The 13,766-nt window shown below is 47.0% G+C and overlaps 6 protein-coding genes across 6 annotated transcripts; 2 read left to right on the top strand and 4 right to left on the bottom strand.

Moving 5' to 3' along the window:
* Positions 1–1,695: 1,695 nt before the first annotated feature.
* DFJ58DRAFT_714755 (cytochrome P450) lies at positions 1,696–3,469 on the top strand (the record flags this gene model as incomplete). The annotated part of the gene is made up of 6 exons (XM_041384055.1): positions 1,696–2,021; positions 2,072–2,260; positions 2,316–2,883; positions 2,936–2,980; positions 3,033–3,352; positions 3,403–3,469. 6 exons carry the CDS (start codon positions 1,696–1,698, stop codon positions 3,467–3,469), a joined length of 1,515 nt encoding a protein of 504 aa, XP_041247480.1.
* A 659-nt stretch (positions 3,470–4,128) lies between these two features.
* On the bottom strand, positions 4,129–6,885 carry DFJ58DRAFT_167476 (heterokaryon incompatibility protein-domain-containing protein). Its single transcript, XM_041378992.1, has 3 exons — positions 6,679–6,885; positions 6,407–6,625; positions 4,129–6,353 (listed from the first exon to the last, which is right to left on the bottom strand). Exons 2-3 carry the CDS (start codon positions 6,617–6,619, stop codon positions 4,188–4,190), a joined length of 2,379 nt encoding a protein of 792 aa, XP_041247479.1. The 5' UTR covers positions 6,620–6,625; positions 6,679–6,885; the 3' UTR covers positions 4,129–4,187.
* Position 6,886: 1 nt separating this feature from the next.
* On the bottom strand, positions 6,887–9,096 carry DFJ58DRAFT_167491 (uncharacterized protein). The gene is made up of 6 exons (XM_041378993.1): positions 8,826–9,096; positions 8,656–8,770; positions 8,191–8,606; positions 7,897–8,143; positions 7,096–7,842; positions 6,887–7,044 (listed from the first exon to the last, which is right to left on the bottom strand). Exons 2-6 carry the CDS (start codon positions 8,752–8,754, stop codon positions 6,994–6,996), a joined length of 1,560 nt encoding a protein of 519 aa, XP_041247478.1. The 5' UTR covers positions 8,755–8,770; positions 8,826–9,096; the 3' UTR covers positions 6,887–6,993.
* Positions 9,097–9,278: 182 nt separating this feature from the next.
* DFJ58DRAFT_771480 (uncharacterized protein) lies at positions 9,279–10,224 on the bottom strand. Its single transcript, XM_041389151.1, has 2 exons — positions 10,077–10,224; positions 9,279–10,010 (listed from the first exon to the last, which is right to left on the bottom strand). Exon 2 carries the CDS (start codon positions 9,840–9,842, stop codon positions 9,495–9,497), a length of 348 nt encoding a protein of 115 aa, XP_041247477.1. The 5' UTR covers positions 9,843–10,010; positions 10,077–10,224; the 3' UTR covers positions 9,279–9,494.
* Positions 10,225–10,561: 337 nt separating this feature from the next.
* DFJ58DRAFT_771477 (HSP20-like chaperone) lies at positions 10,562–11,599 on the bottom strand. Its single transcript, XM_041389150.1, has 5 exons — positions 11,476–11,599; positions 11,310–11,410; positions 11,193–11,247; positions 10,828–11,142; positions 10,562–10,772 (listed from the first exon to the last, which is right to left on the bottom strand). Exons 1-5 carry the CDS (start codon positions 11,533–11,535, stop codon positions 10,656–10,658), a joined length of 648 nt encoding a protein of 215 aa, XP_041247476.1. The 5' UTR covers positions 11,536–11,599; the 3' UTR covers positions 10,562–10,655.
* An 84-nt stretch (positions 11,600–11,683) lies between these two features.
* DFJ58DRAFT_771476 (SYF2 splicing factor-domain-containing protein) lies at positions 11,684–13,005 on the top strand. Its single transcript, XM_041389149.1, has 6 exons — positions 11,684–11,860; positions 11,907–12,156; positions 12,213–12,385; positions 12,445–12,572; positions 12,625–12,721; positions 12,775–13,005. Exons 1-6 carry the CDS (start codon positions 11,765–11,767, stop codon positions 12,841–12,843), a joined length of 813 nt encoding a protein of 270 aa, XP_041247475.1. The 5' UTR covers positions 11,684–11,764; the 3' UTR covers positions 12,844–13,005.
* Positions 13,006–13,766: the final 761 nt, after the last annotated feature.

Below are 13,766 nucleotides of genomic sequence, written 5' to 3'. Positions count from 1 at the left end.
ATGCATCGGTCCAGAATACTCACTGCATCTGTCACGAGGAATGTCGGAAGAGTTGCTGCGTGCCGCTGGTCAGAAGACATGAAAAGGTACACATGATGGGCCATACACAGTATGTTAACGCTGATTGCGAGATGGTTTATGAGCATAGCGCCAACTAGTAGACTTGCATACATACACAGAGTATGGTATCCCAACGTAGCGCACCTAGCAGAATGTTTTGAACTTAGCACAACTTGCAAAACGTACTGATAACGAGCTACTTACACTGAGATATAGGAAAGTCACGATTGACCAACGTTGGCTCTGCCCCGAATCAATTGTATTATGATGTTATTCTTTTGATGTGGGACTTTGCTCACCCAGATCAAATCAACCTGTGAAACGATTCTGAGTGAAGATGTTGCTCTTGTAATGGTATCAACTTACCTCCTGTCCAAATGACAAGGCTGGAAATACTATAAGATGACGGAAGTAGTTCTTCGATACTATCTTGCTCACCAAAATCGTATATCACAGCGACAGCAGAGGCAACTGCGAAATGGGGCCGCAATCAAGCTTAGATGACATCATTATTCGAGTGAGTTCACGTACCTATAATATAGCTGACAAAATGAGATGCATAGACGTACGGCCACAAACTGGGATCATTCGAGACTAAGGTCATATTCGAGGATGGGTGTCAGTGAGAGGTGGATTTGGTTGACGTACTGTAACGCTGGCATCGTTCAGACTGATATACCACCATCCAGCGCATTCTCGCCGAAATAGGCGGCTTGAATTGTTGTTCCTACTGAAGTAATTATCAACAAAAGTACTTTAAGAAGTAGAACGTGGAAATCCTCGGAAATCCGGGAAGCAAGGACTTCGTCAGCACAAACCTTGCTTGCCATGGCAGCAAGGAACGACTCCCTTCTTTCTAGTATATGGTTTGGCTAGGGGAAACACTACCTTTGCAGCTCCCTGAAGGATGCAGCAATTCAGAAAAACTGTCTTTACCGTTTGACGCGGTGTTATGCATTTTCGTTGTTCAAACTTTGCTGTGTTTGCGTGTGGTAGTGATTCCCTTGGACAGACCTTTATAGATGGGCCTTCTAAGAGCAAAGCGAAGCAGTGTGTCGCGCAGATAATTCCGAGATGTCGTTCGCATTGATTTAAGGAGCATGACGTAGTCATCATAGAGTCCAGACCTCAGGCTCGTGTTGTGTCTCAATATGGAGAGGATACGCGCTCTCAGCTCCACTTGGCTAGCCCAGCCTGTCGGGGAATAAAGCTTAAGTATAGTAGCCACATTAACTGTGGCAAGCAGAAAACTCACCTCTCCTACCGACATCTTCCGAAAAACACACTCCTTTGAATTCATCATGCCCAGGTTATGTGACAGCCAGGCGAGACTGACCTGGTGAATACATCCTGGCTCAAATGGTATGCCATGGAGATGCTAGATCATATCCTCATGATATCACGCACATTCTCACTTCCAGTCTTCCTAGTTACATAATTGACCGTCGGTATGCCGGCTAACGCTCATTAATGCATTCCCAGGGTTGCAATCGACTGATTTTGGATTCCAGCCAATCAAAATCATGCAAGTTTTGTTTTTCCCTTAAAGCCCTTGAGTTAAACTGCTTGTTACGCTTATTCCTTCTACAGTCAAAGATTACGAACGGTCTAGTCACCCTCTTCATTGATTGGACCATGGCATCATTTATCCGCCAATTCACTTCCCCCGCGGTACCGCCTACAGCATCTTCCACTTCAAACTCATTCGTTGATATTCCCATTCCATCTTTTATTATTTCTAATTCAAAGTCTGCAACCTGGTTGTATACAACCGTTGCCATCGTCGGTGCTCTTCTCGTGCTTGAACAGTCTGTTTACAGATCCAAGAAAAAGCACTTACCTGGCGACTCATGGACAATTCCAATCATTGGAAAGTTTGCAGACTCCGTGAAACCAACCATGGAGGGCTACATGAGACAGTGGAACTCTGGCGCGTTGAGTGCTATAAGCGTGTTTAACATGTAGGTCTGACTTTGGTTACGATTGGCTGCTACTCTGAACGTGTTCTCAGTTTCATTGTCATGGCTTCATCTAACGAGTATTCGCGGAAAATCCTAAATTCTCCGACTCACGCTGAGCCTTGCCTTGTCCACTCAGCAAAGCAAATTCTCATGCCCGACAATTGGGTATTCCTAACAGGGAAATCTCACGTTGAGTATCGCAAAATTCTGAACACTTTATTTACCCGTAAAGCTCTCAGGTCAGTACTTTCAATAATTCCCATCATACTTTTCCCCCCTAATTTCGTACCTCAGTATCTACATTGGTATCCAGGATGCGATTGCTCGCCAACACTTCAGCCAATGGCTTGCAGACGCGCAGAAAGATCCTTCACCACAGGCAATTATGATGACCGCACGCAACCTCAACATGATCACTTCCCTTCGTGTTTTCTGCGGCAATCACATCCCCGAGCATGGCGCTATTGAGATCAGCGAGAAATACTGGGACATCACGCAAGCCCTCGAACTCGTCAACTTCCCTTTGGCTATCCCTGGTACAAAAGTATACAGAGCTATACAAGCCCGCAAGGTCGCCATCAAGTGGCTGGAGCTTGCTGCATCCAAGGCCAAAACCGCCATCGCTGATGGCTGCGAACCTGAATGCATGCTTGAAGAATGGGTCAAGGAATTGGAGGCCCCAGGATACAAGGGCCGTAAGGATTTCACCGACCGCGAGATGGCTATGGTTGTGTTCTCGTTCTTGTTTGCGTCGCAGGATGCTATGAGTAGTGGGTTGATTTACGGCTTCCAGCACTTGGCAGACCATCCCGACATTTTGGCCAAAATCAGGGAAGAACAGTACCGTGTTCGCGCTGGAGATGTCGAAAAAACCGATCACCCTTGAAATGCTCGACCAAATGCCATACTTGAAGGCGTTTGTCAAGGAAAGCATGCGTGTCAAGCCTCCCGTAACCATGGTTTGTACTTCGTGTGAATTCGATGGTGTTGCACTGAAATACCCTCGCTTAGGTTCCCTACAGGACGACAAAGGCTTTCCCTATCTCTAATGATTATACTGTTCCCGCAAATAGCATGGTGATACCCTCATTCTACAACTCCCTGCACGACCCCTCTGTTTTCCCCGATCACGACGAGCTCATCCCTGACCGTTGGCTCGATCCCAACAGTTCTGCCAACACGAACCCGAGGAATTACTTGGTCTTTGGTAGCGGTCCTCACAAATGCGTCGGTATAGAGTACGCGACGATGAACATCGGACTGGTTCTTGCCACCGCGAGCGTGTTGATGGACTGGGAGCACCATATCACACCCGAAAGCGATCGAGTCCAGTGAGTATCATGGCGCACGCGCGCGTTGATCACACTAACAAGTTCTGCAGGATCATTGCAACTTTGTTCCCTAAAGACGGATGCCTCATGAAGTTTACCCCTCGTCCACGACCTTGATCGTGATGATTTGTTGATTTGTGTTAGTTTTATTGAGCATATGGCTTTTACCTATACCCCCATTAGGACTTGCATTTAATTTTCTTTAGGAGAGGCATTCATGATTCTTGGGCTGCAATCATAGGTTCTGCATTTTTGGTCAGACGCGAATCGTGGCAGTCGGCTAGAATATCGACAGCGATTGTGGACCTATTAAGTATCGTGACGTCGCTTTCGCTGCTACGCGTTTTCGGCGGAGGGTAATACACATCCTGGATTAAGCCCAAGGTTCGTTTGCAAAATTACGGCGCAGAAAAGCCACCGACGTACGTCCAGTCTAAGATCTACAGCGCACAAATGTACAATAGATGTCACGAATCATATTTGGAAAGCTTGACGAATACTTGGGACTAGTCAACATCTCGCAAATCCCTCAAATCTTTCAGATCTCTTAGCTTGTAAGCAAGGTGAAGATGGTGACTGACATGAATGATAAGGCACGTTGGAAGAGAAGCGACGGCATTATCGACTCGGACCGTGATGACGGCCGTCCATGACATTGTTGTGCCTGCATCGTGAGACGGCATGGACCCTGCAGTTCAGTTCCCTGCATCCTGTCAGTCACACATACCCTTCAGGCTAAGGTCGTGACTATACAGTAGAGTCAACAGGCCCTCCCGAGAAACTGAATGTGGAATTGTTGATTCAAACAGCTGAGGTATACTATCACCGCCAAACATTATCGAAGAAACACCACCTTCTCCTCCATTCCTGAAGCAATCCAGGCTGCTTCGTGAATGATGCCCAACCCAACACGTTCCATCAAACCCCCATTCTGACTAACCGCCATCACATATAGCAAGCATTCGTTGTAATACTCAAACCTCTCTATGTCGTACCCGTCGTTCAAACTGGTACGGGAAAGGACGATGAATTCGAGGGAAGTCGGCAGGGCAGCGTCCAATGGTAGGACAGCAGTGCCGACCCAAATGGGAGGGGAGGAACCGGAGAGAATGTTGAACAGACCATGGTGAATAGATGCGTTCGATTCTTCACCACGTCGCCGTGCAATGGCAAAGTGGCTAGAAGTCGTGCGGAAAATGAGGGTGCCTGGGTTGAGCGCTCGATGACTGTCTGGGGTCATCTCCGTTGGGTCTATAATCCCTCGCGGGGAAGAATATGTGGACACCTTTCTTTCTGTCTCGCGAATCAAAACAACCCGCCGGGAATCCCTGCGTACATCAAGCTGCACTATAATGCCACCATGGTCCACGATGTACCATGGATCGACAAACATTTCTACCACCGAAGGCTTGGCAAATTCAAATTCGTTCACGAGCCAAGCATCCTCAGGATGGGTCACCAAATACCGATGCTCCGACACGTAGTTAACGGCACCATGCCACGTAGCCCACGACCAGGAGGGCCAGGGTAAACTGCATCCATCAGGGAGCGAACGACGAGTACGAGGTGTGTGTGGATGGTGTTGCCAGAGAAGCGAGTGATGCAGGTCCGTCAACATCATTCCATAGCGAAAGGCTCTGTCTGGGTCACCGAGCCCAAAGGCTTTTGCCAAAGCATTTGTCACTCCCGTGAGAGCATCGACGATGTCTGATTCCACAGTGAGGTTGCGCCGTGTACACTGTCTAACGGCCGCCAAGTAACTCGTGAAAGGGTCTAATGACTGAGGGAAATATTCTGCCCGTGAAAGCTTGAGAAAACTGGTGGAGTCACACTTGCTTTCAGCGATGACGTCTTCACATAAGACATCAAACTGGCACTCAAAGTAGACTTGCTGCCCAGTGAAGTATATCCTTCGGCGGGAAAGTGCGCACTCTTGATAGGTCCAACAACGTGTATTCCATGCGGACAAAGTAAGAGCCTCCTTAAGTCTTGGAGGTGCCGCATAGAGATGAAGTCCTTGAACGACTTCGATATGCTGTTGCGTTCTAGTTTGTGGACGACATCCTGGGAGAGGGTCTCGAGCCGTGGTGCCACCGGCAGCGATTATTGTAAGATAAGACAGGCCGTACACAAGATCCATATTGTTTATCTGAGCAAACTTGTCCTGCGAATTGTCTTGAATGATGCATAGAGTATCGATCCATATGTAACGTTCACCAAGTTGTCGAACGAATAGAATCGAATCAGTGATGGTATCCGGGAGCTTTGCCGTGTTTAACCCGCCAGGCGTGCCCCGCTCTGCAATATTATCTTTCGTCGTCCAATACTCTGCGCCAATCCCTCCCCATATGTAACTGAGAGCGACGTAACGACAACCAGGAGGTGCAGGAACCACGGCCATCAATACTACGTCCACAACTCTCACAAACCCCGGCAGTTTCCTGTTGTCGTGTTCGCCTATTCTCAAGAAACTTTTACATATATCTCCATGGCTCTTGTGGCACAGTTTGATCCATTTCTTCACCATTTTGATATCCACAGTGTTCTTCATCCTGCGACAATGAAGGTCGGCCGGTCTTCCAAACTTGAATGCGTCTTCTTGCATAAGGTGAATGTTAAGCGCACTTGCTATCCTGAAAGCTGGATATCTCTTCCAAAGGTCCTCTATGCCTTCCATCGTGATGTGGAGGCGGTGGCAACGGAATTTGGATGGGGGATAAGTGGCTAACTGAAGACAACCGCAGTGTTTCGTGAACATCCTACATTCGATTCCCGAGATATCAACGTGAGGAAACTTGTCCAACATCCATGTTCGCCGAACATGAAAGGATATGAGGCGGCAGAAACTGCATTGGTAGGATTTTTTTAAGATGGACGAGAGATAATCGAGCGGGATATCCTCCGTCTCCGGGATGCCTTCAAGGAAGATCTGGTAAAAATTCAGATTTGCACAGATGGAACAGAGTAATGCCTCGTCGTCTGACGTGGTGGCATGATCCCTCTGTTCACCCTCTTCGATCAGTGGGTAAGCGTGAATGCCACTGAGTTCCTTACCTGAAGATCAGTTCGTATTTGATCCGGATGCAGAAGTGGGGAATGTGACGTTTGCCTCTGGTTTGCACGTGCGGACGAACTAAAGAACCTAAACTCCAAGAGCAACCCCTCCAATAATTCTAGCAAGGGCCAAACCATGTGTGGAGACCGGACTGAGAGTACTCTCAATAACACCCGTGGTTGGTAGACTGTAGTACCTAGTAGTACTGCCATGGTTTCCTGAATGGTAAAATGAACATCAACCCACGTGACTGAGTTGCAGTACGACAAACCTGAGAGGAACCACACGAGTACTCCGAGAACACGAACGAGTCGCGGGATTCACCAGGACTGGTTTAAATTTGACTCCAGGTTGCAGTTGCGAGTAGGTAGGGCCCCCGAGGCAATGCATTCGTGATCAGATAACGTTACCATGAGCGGTATGTAGGTCAATCTGTTGAAACAAGCTACGAGGACCAGGATGATGACAGAATGGGAATGTTGATGTGATGATAACACGAAACGCATCTCCGACGGAATCCACTGAGTATGGCTCAATCAAATATATTAAAATATTGAAGTATGTAAAGTTTCGGTGTAGTAAATGATTACTCGAAATCAAGCATTTCGATGCTCTGTGAAACATTATGCATTTCTCCCTGCGTTTTTATAAGTGCCATATCCACAATCAGTATCCGATGAAAACTCACAACTTCGAGTGATAACAACATTATCCTGTTTGCATCCATAGTCATATCACTCGCAAGGAACTTTTCCTGAGAAGTCGTCTCGAGATATGGGAGACCATGTCCTAGTGGTTCCAGGAAAAGGGCCGAATTTGGTGTCTCACCTTCAACAAGTCGTTGATGTGATTCAATTGTGTTGCCAGCCTTGAAGTCCATCACCCTATGTGGGTTAAAGTCGCGGATGCGTAATGGTCGCGGCTGTAGCTCCCCTTCACGAGAGACGAGGTCGCCGATCAATTCCGCAGTACGGAATCCAAAGATGCGGTGTATGCAAGAGCTGTAGGAGTTCTTGAAGAATCGGGTGTACTTTGAGCCCCAGGCGGACCAAGGTAGATTAGGAGAATCCCGGGTTGCTTCTCCATAACGGCTAATGTAGATAGATTCGAGTTCCAAGACAGTGTTCCGCTCGATATAGAAAGTGAAATAAGGGGATTTGGTGGTCGTGGGCGCCGACATGCACATATTGATAGCGATGAGCTGGTTATGAGTGCTAGCATGGAATGGAATTGGATTGAAGGTGATGTAGTGAAAAACAAAGGGGTCCCGCAATGCAGGGAAGGAGAATTTGGCAATGAACCGGATCGCATTGACCGAATCAACAATGTCAAGGGAAAACAACATTAGTTCCCTCGCACTGGCGACAAGAAACCTATCGTTCGTTAGAAAACTGAAATTCATCGTTTCGCAATCCACGTCAAAAATTTCGAGGCACTGCAAGTCCAGCTCGGTCCTAAGTCACAGCAAAAACAGAAGACTTTGACTCACCTGAAAAGTATCCTTGGACTTCCAGTTCCAAATTTGCAAAAAATCGACCACCCCACCACCCGCTTTGTGAGCATATTTGCAGAACAAGCCATAATAGTCTCCGAAGATCATAGTTTGCGTGTAGGGGGAGTTGAAGAGCTCTGAATCAATTTGATTGTCCAGTGCTTTCACGAGGGGGAATGCAGCTTCAGGATGAACTTTGTCCTCTGAAAGTGATCTGAAAGTGACGTCGTATGCATGGCTCTCTCTGTTGCCGTCAATATAGGCCATCAACAGATGCAAGAAAGCACTCACCCACGGGCTGCTCTGGAAAGGATAGCCACAAGATCCTGTGCGGGCGAAAAACTATAACCCTCGAATGCTGTGCTGTCAATCTTGCAGCTGCGTTGTCGCAAGTTCGTGGTGTGGATGTCACTATTCGATAGCGCGGGCTGGACAAACTTTATCTGTTCGAGAGATTTAGCTGGAATTCCAAGAATGCCGCACGACCAACGGTAGTTGTCGGGAGAGTAAGACATTGGGATGGAATTTCTTTGAGAGTATTCGGCTTTTTGCCATGCAGTTTCGCTTTTTTGAAGCAATTGGCGACGTGTTGCAACGGCGATGTTGCAGTCAGGCAACGAGGCCGGAATCGCATTGAAGTATCGAACATCAATCAAGTATTGCAGCTCAGAGGAAGAGTCAATGAGTTGTCGAATGTTGCTACATATCTGGAGACGCTTTAGTATTAGTAATTTAGGCACAAAAAATCGTCCTTACTTTGCGTGCTCGGACCAGATCGTATACGTCTAGGTGACCAAGGAAGTTCAACAGTAATTCGGCAGGGAAATCCATAAAATTTATGTGAACTTGATCCATGATTGACAATTTGATACTGCCAGTGACTCGGGAGGTGAGAAATGTGAAAAATTAGGAGATATCAGACATACCTATCAGCAAGAGTGATGATGAACAATTAAGAAATGGAGTGGGCACTAAACAAGGGATGTTCCGTGGACAACTAGCTCTTGCCAAGTTTCGACTTATACGATGCGATGCCAATATAAACGCGGATGTGCGGGCAGAATGACCATGACGTCAATCGCCCCGACCCGTTTTAGTATGACGGAGTTCTCGGAGATAGTCTCCTCCGGAGCCCCTGTGGCGTTAGGGTCATCATTTCAATCACATCATGGTCAACTTTTGTTTACATAATCAGCAACATGCCAAAAGACTCCCGAGCTTGCAAGCAGTATCCATAGCGGTTGCATGTATGGGATAGCTATCGGAAGCTGCCCGTTATATAGTCGACGGCCAGTCTTACACTCGCAGGTCTGTTGACTCTAACTTGGACAGTACAAGATACGACGGCATCAGCTAAGCTGCCAGCGCCCTTGCCCGAACCAGCCGTCACGGTCTGCTGCTAGAACATGGGTGCGACTTCCTGTAGACGACAGTAATGCTTGGAATATCTCCGACGTTTTCTAACGGCGAAGTTGAGGAATGCAATGCCAGTGTCACAGAGGATGTTTCTACATTGCGCGGTGTAATGAGGAGCATAGAGAGGAAAGCCTTTGGAACATCGGAGGTACTGAAATGCCACTGAGGAATAAATGAGATCAATGGGTCGGCCTCCAACTTAGCCATATGATATGCGGCAGTCTCGTAAATTTCATGTATGTTCCATCCAAAGGCGTTCGTAAGACACCAACAACCGATGAAAATTTCCTGTAGAATGAATTCCCCTCCGAAATCCACTGCAGGTGGTCTTCAGATTGTATTTCGCCCAATATGAGATGGAGTTTGCAAAAAATTCGTGGTAACGTTGTACGAAGTTGATACCTCGGGCATGACATGGTAATCTCTTTTGGTGTTTGGGCTGAACGAACATGTACTCTCAGACTATAATAGCTCCATAACGATACTGATATCAGTGTAAAAAACGCGCCACAAAGAAACACGTACATGGCCTGTGCTGCACCATGGAGTCTCGATCCCAAGTGCAACGCTCCAGCCTAGAGACGTGGCATACACGTCATATCTGACAGTAGCTCCCCGAAAGATTCTGTTCATATGTACAAGTTGTACAACGCCACTTATGCGATGGCCGGTCGAAGGCTACTCGCGCATCGGCACTGCCCAGAAGTAGTGCCAGTGAGTACTTGGAACGACTCGAAGACAAGACAAGTTAGAAAACACACAGTAATGGTGCAGCAATACAACATCATGAGCTATTTTTGGGAAACGAAGTTCATGAAACACTTGTTATGGTCAACGCTCGGTGCGCTGTTATGAAGTACAGGTTAATTTTTTATGAGCTGTGTTGGGGAAAAGCAACACGCAATTATGTTTATGCATATTATTATTAATATTATGATAATGTAAGTAGACTACGATATATATATATACATTGGTTGATAAGTCACGCACTTGCCACTAGAAGAGACGCGAACGATCGCTTTGTGGTGTATCTATTAAAGGGCCACGCCACTCAAACACACGTAGCACGAAGCATAAGCCAGGTTGATCTTGAGCTTGACACGATAGTCAATAGTGCACAGAAATGAATTCTTCACCGATTGCTCTATCGAGTTCGACCTAACATTGATATGGACGTCTCTGGTACTACACAATGTTCTTCCCGCGCACACGTTAACCTACTTAGTCCCATTGGATTTGCAAAGAATGATAGTGCAATAAGCAGATTCATTGGCAATAACAATCAACGGGATCGCATCTACAGCGTACAGGTTTTCTGTTTTTAGGGGCTACTCTATCGGTCATGCACTGGGTTCAGCATCCTCGAGAGCGGGTGGGCCATCATCATCAGAATCAGAGTCAGCGGGCTCATCTCCCGATGGGCCGGCACCTGCAGCTCCGCCCATGGAAGCCATCATCTGACGATTGTTATGATCAGTAAGTATGATATAGATGTTTTTAGGTGTGACCCACCTTGCTGAAGTCCATACCGCCCATACCACCCATACCGCCCATGCCACCCATACCACCCATACCTCCCATGCCACCCATACCGCCCATGCCCATGTCTCCCATGCCGCCCATACCACCCATGTCTCCCATGCCGCCGATATCTTCTTCCAAAGGGGCGCCATCTTGCTCGTCTTCATCGACCCATTTGCTGAAATCAGTCTTGACAAATGGCAGCTTCATCTTTTCCTTTGTTAGTCGTGGCCAGTACTCAGCCTTGAGAGCCTTCTTTCGTAACACCACCGCGAAAGACCGCGAGCTCAATTTGCTCAGAGATGCCTAAGAGACGATCAATGACGCGTACTTGATAGTATGATAAAGAAACATACTTCTGTGTCTACTTCATCAAATAGCGGGAGCGAGAACGCATATGCTTTCTTGTCGCTGATGTCGGTAGATAGTGTTAGAGCCACAAATCTAAAGGGTTAAATAGAGCGCTGACTTACGTTGTCGACGTTGCTTTGAAAGAAATCTCGGTAGACGTCAGTTCATATTGGAGACTTTTCTCGTCAATGTCTGGCACGTTCACGGTCAACCAAACGATGTTCTGGCGCGCAATCGCGGAGTGGATCATCAGCACAGGAACGATCAAAGATGAAAATCAAGACACACCTTGTCAGCGACAGAATCACTGCTACGTTGAGCCCATAGAACTTCAGGATGAGTTGTCATCGCGTCTTGGATGGTTGTAAATTTGAGCAAGAGATGAAAAACGTTGCCTTCGAATCACGGGGAAGACGAAGAAACAACTAGTTTTCTCAAGTAATATGCGAGGCCAGAATCAGATCGGCAAACGTAGCCACACAAGGTCACGTGAGTTCGCCTTCCACATTCCACAACCAACATGAAGACGATCTCAAAAGGTCACAGGTGGACATTTGGGGGCTGGGCAGGTTAACAAATGTCTTCATTAGATGGCGAAGAGAAGGCAGCGGAGGAAGTCACGATGACGATGGATGAAAGAAAAGCAAAATTGGAGCAGCTGAGAGCCAAGATGGTGAGTAGTCCTGCTTGCCTCGTACTTATCGTTCACTCTACCACAGCGTTCATCTACGAAAGCCAATCGTGCTTCCCTCATTGAGGAGTCTGCTAGAGCAAAGATGACGGTGAGAGATGCTGCACGGCTAGAACGTCAGCGGAAACTTGCGGAGGTGTTGCGCACACAAGCTGAAGCCGAGGATCGGGGGGAGGACGTGGAACGGCAGAAGAATTGGGAATGGACGATAGAAGAGAATGATAATTGGGAAAAGAAGAAAGCGAGGAAAGCACGAAGAGCAGACTACGAGTTTCATGGTGCGGTGTTTTTGGTCTTCCTTACATCATGTCACTCATGCTCAAGTCTTGTGTAGACGATGCTCACGCGGCTCGACGGCGCTATAAGAAGGATCTCGACCTAATTAAACCAGACCTTGCTGCATACAGTCGACAGAAAGAGGTTGTACTGGGGTTGGCGCCTGGTTCGCTTGCCAATTCTGGGAGTAATTCATCTGCTCTCACAGCCTTTGATCCTTCAGGCGGTCAGGTCCGACAATGCTGCCGACCCTTTCATTCTATCGTATTACTGAGCTTGTATATTTCTAGGTTGTCCCATCTGCTGAACAACGGATGGCTGCAGAGAGCTTCTACCGAGATGCCAATACTCTGCTTTATGCTGACAACAAGCCTACTGAAGATGCCATTGATAGAGTGGTTGGCAAGATCAACAGAGAGTAAGTTGTTGAACTCCGTGGTTTCCCTTGCGGCACTGACATCGTACTGTAGTATCGACAAGAAAGGCAAATTCTCCCGGAAGAGACTCAATGAGGATGAAGGCGATATTACTTATATCAATGAGCGGAATCGGGTGTTCAACAAAAAGGTACGTCATTGCATTTGTTTATATCCTTGAAAATATGAGCTAACGAGTAACAGATTGCACGATACTACGATAAATATACCTCAGAGATTCGGGCTAGTTTCGAGCGAGGAACAGCACTATGATCCCGCATCTCGAGCCACGTCTTGAACAAGAAGTGACAACTGACTTCCTTCTTTCAAGTTCTGACTACGGGAGACTACTTAGTGCCATTTGCACTTAGAGCACACACATCTACTCGCTGTAACATTAATTTTTATGACCTTATATTGATATCGATACCTTGAGATCTGGATTGATCATTGCGTAAGACTAGTCAGTACCTTGTTGTGACGAGTTGTGACGTCGGAGGAATTCGTCACCAGTCTATGGAAAGCCGGAGAGCCGCGCTTTGTTACCACCCGTGACATGGGCCAAATATGGTAGTCACAAGTTGAGGACTCCGTACACCTCTAAAGAGATTCATGCGATCGACAACCTGTAGGTTCATGCATAGTATAGCGCGGCTGTCCGGCTTTTTGTCCTGCAGTTACAGTGTCATATTGTGACGGCGCCGGTGCTAGCCCCGACTTGCTTATTCCTGGCATGTTTTGTCCATGTGTCCATCGAATTAAACGCAAACTAGTTTTTATTTCATTTTTGGTAAGTGATTGCTAATCCTAATCCCATGTGATTCTACTGTCAATGCATGATGCTTTTCGACTCGTAACCGAATGAGTCTGATAATCTTGACCAGTACTATTAGCAGCTAAGCCAAACGTGACAGGACAAACAACCTTTTCCTTTTACCACGCCTTGAACATTCACTCATGGATGGATTTTTCAAGGCCTATCTTGAGTAGAAATAGCTAACCGTTTGGCACCAGAACAGATTAGAAATCTGCTCTTTTGTGGTGCGGATTCGAAACCTGTCGACATGGACAACTCTTCCTAAACTTGGCCAGGAAGCGTCCTGGCCCAAGTGGTTAGCACAACGGAATCAAAATCCGTTTCTCTTGGACTACGCAGGTTCGAAACCTGCCTACCAATAGGGTTTTTTTCTATCGGA

Source organism: Suillus subalutaceus (assembly GCF_016647625.1).
Source record: "Suillus subalutaceus strain FC151 chromosome Unknown DFJ58scaffold_19, whole genome shotgun sequence".
NCBI lineage: Eukaryota > Fungi > Basidiomycota > Agaricomycetes > Boletales > Suillaceae > Suillus > Suillus subalutaceus.
The sequence above is the reverse complement of the archived record's forward strand: the minus strand, read 5'-3'. Positions and strand labels throughout refer to the sequence as shown.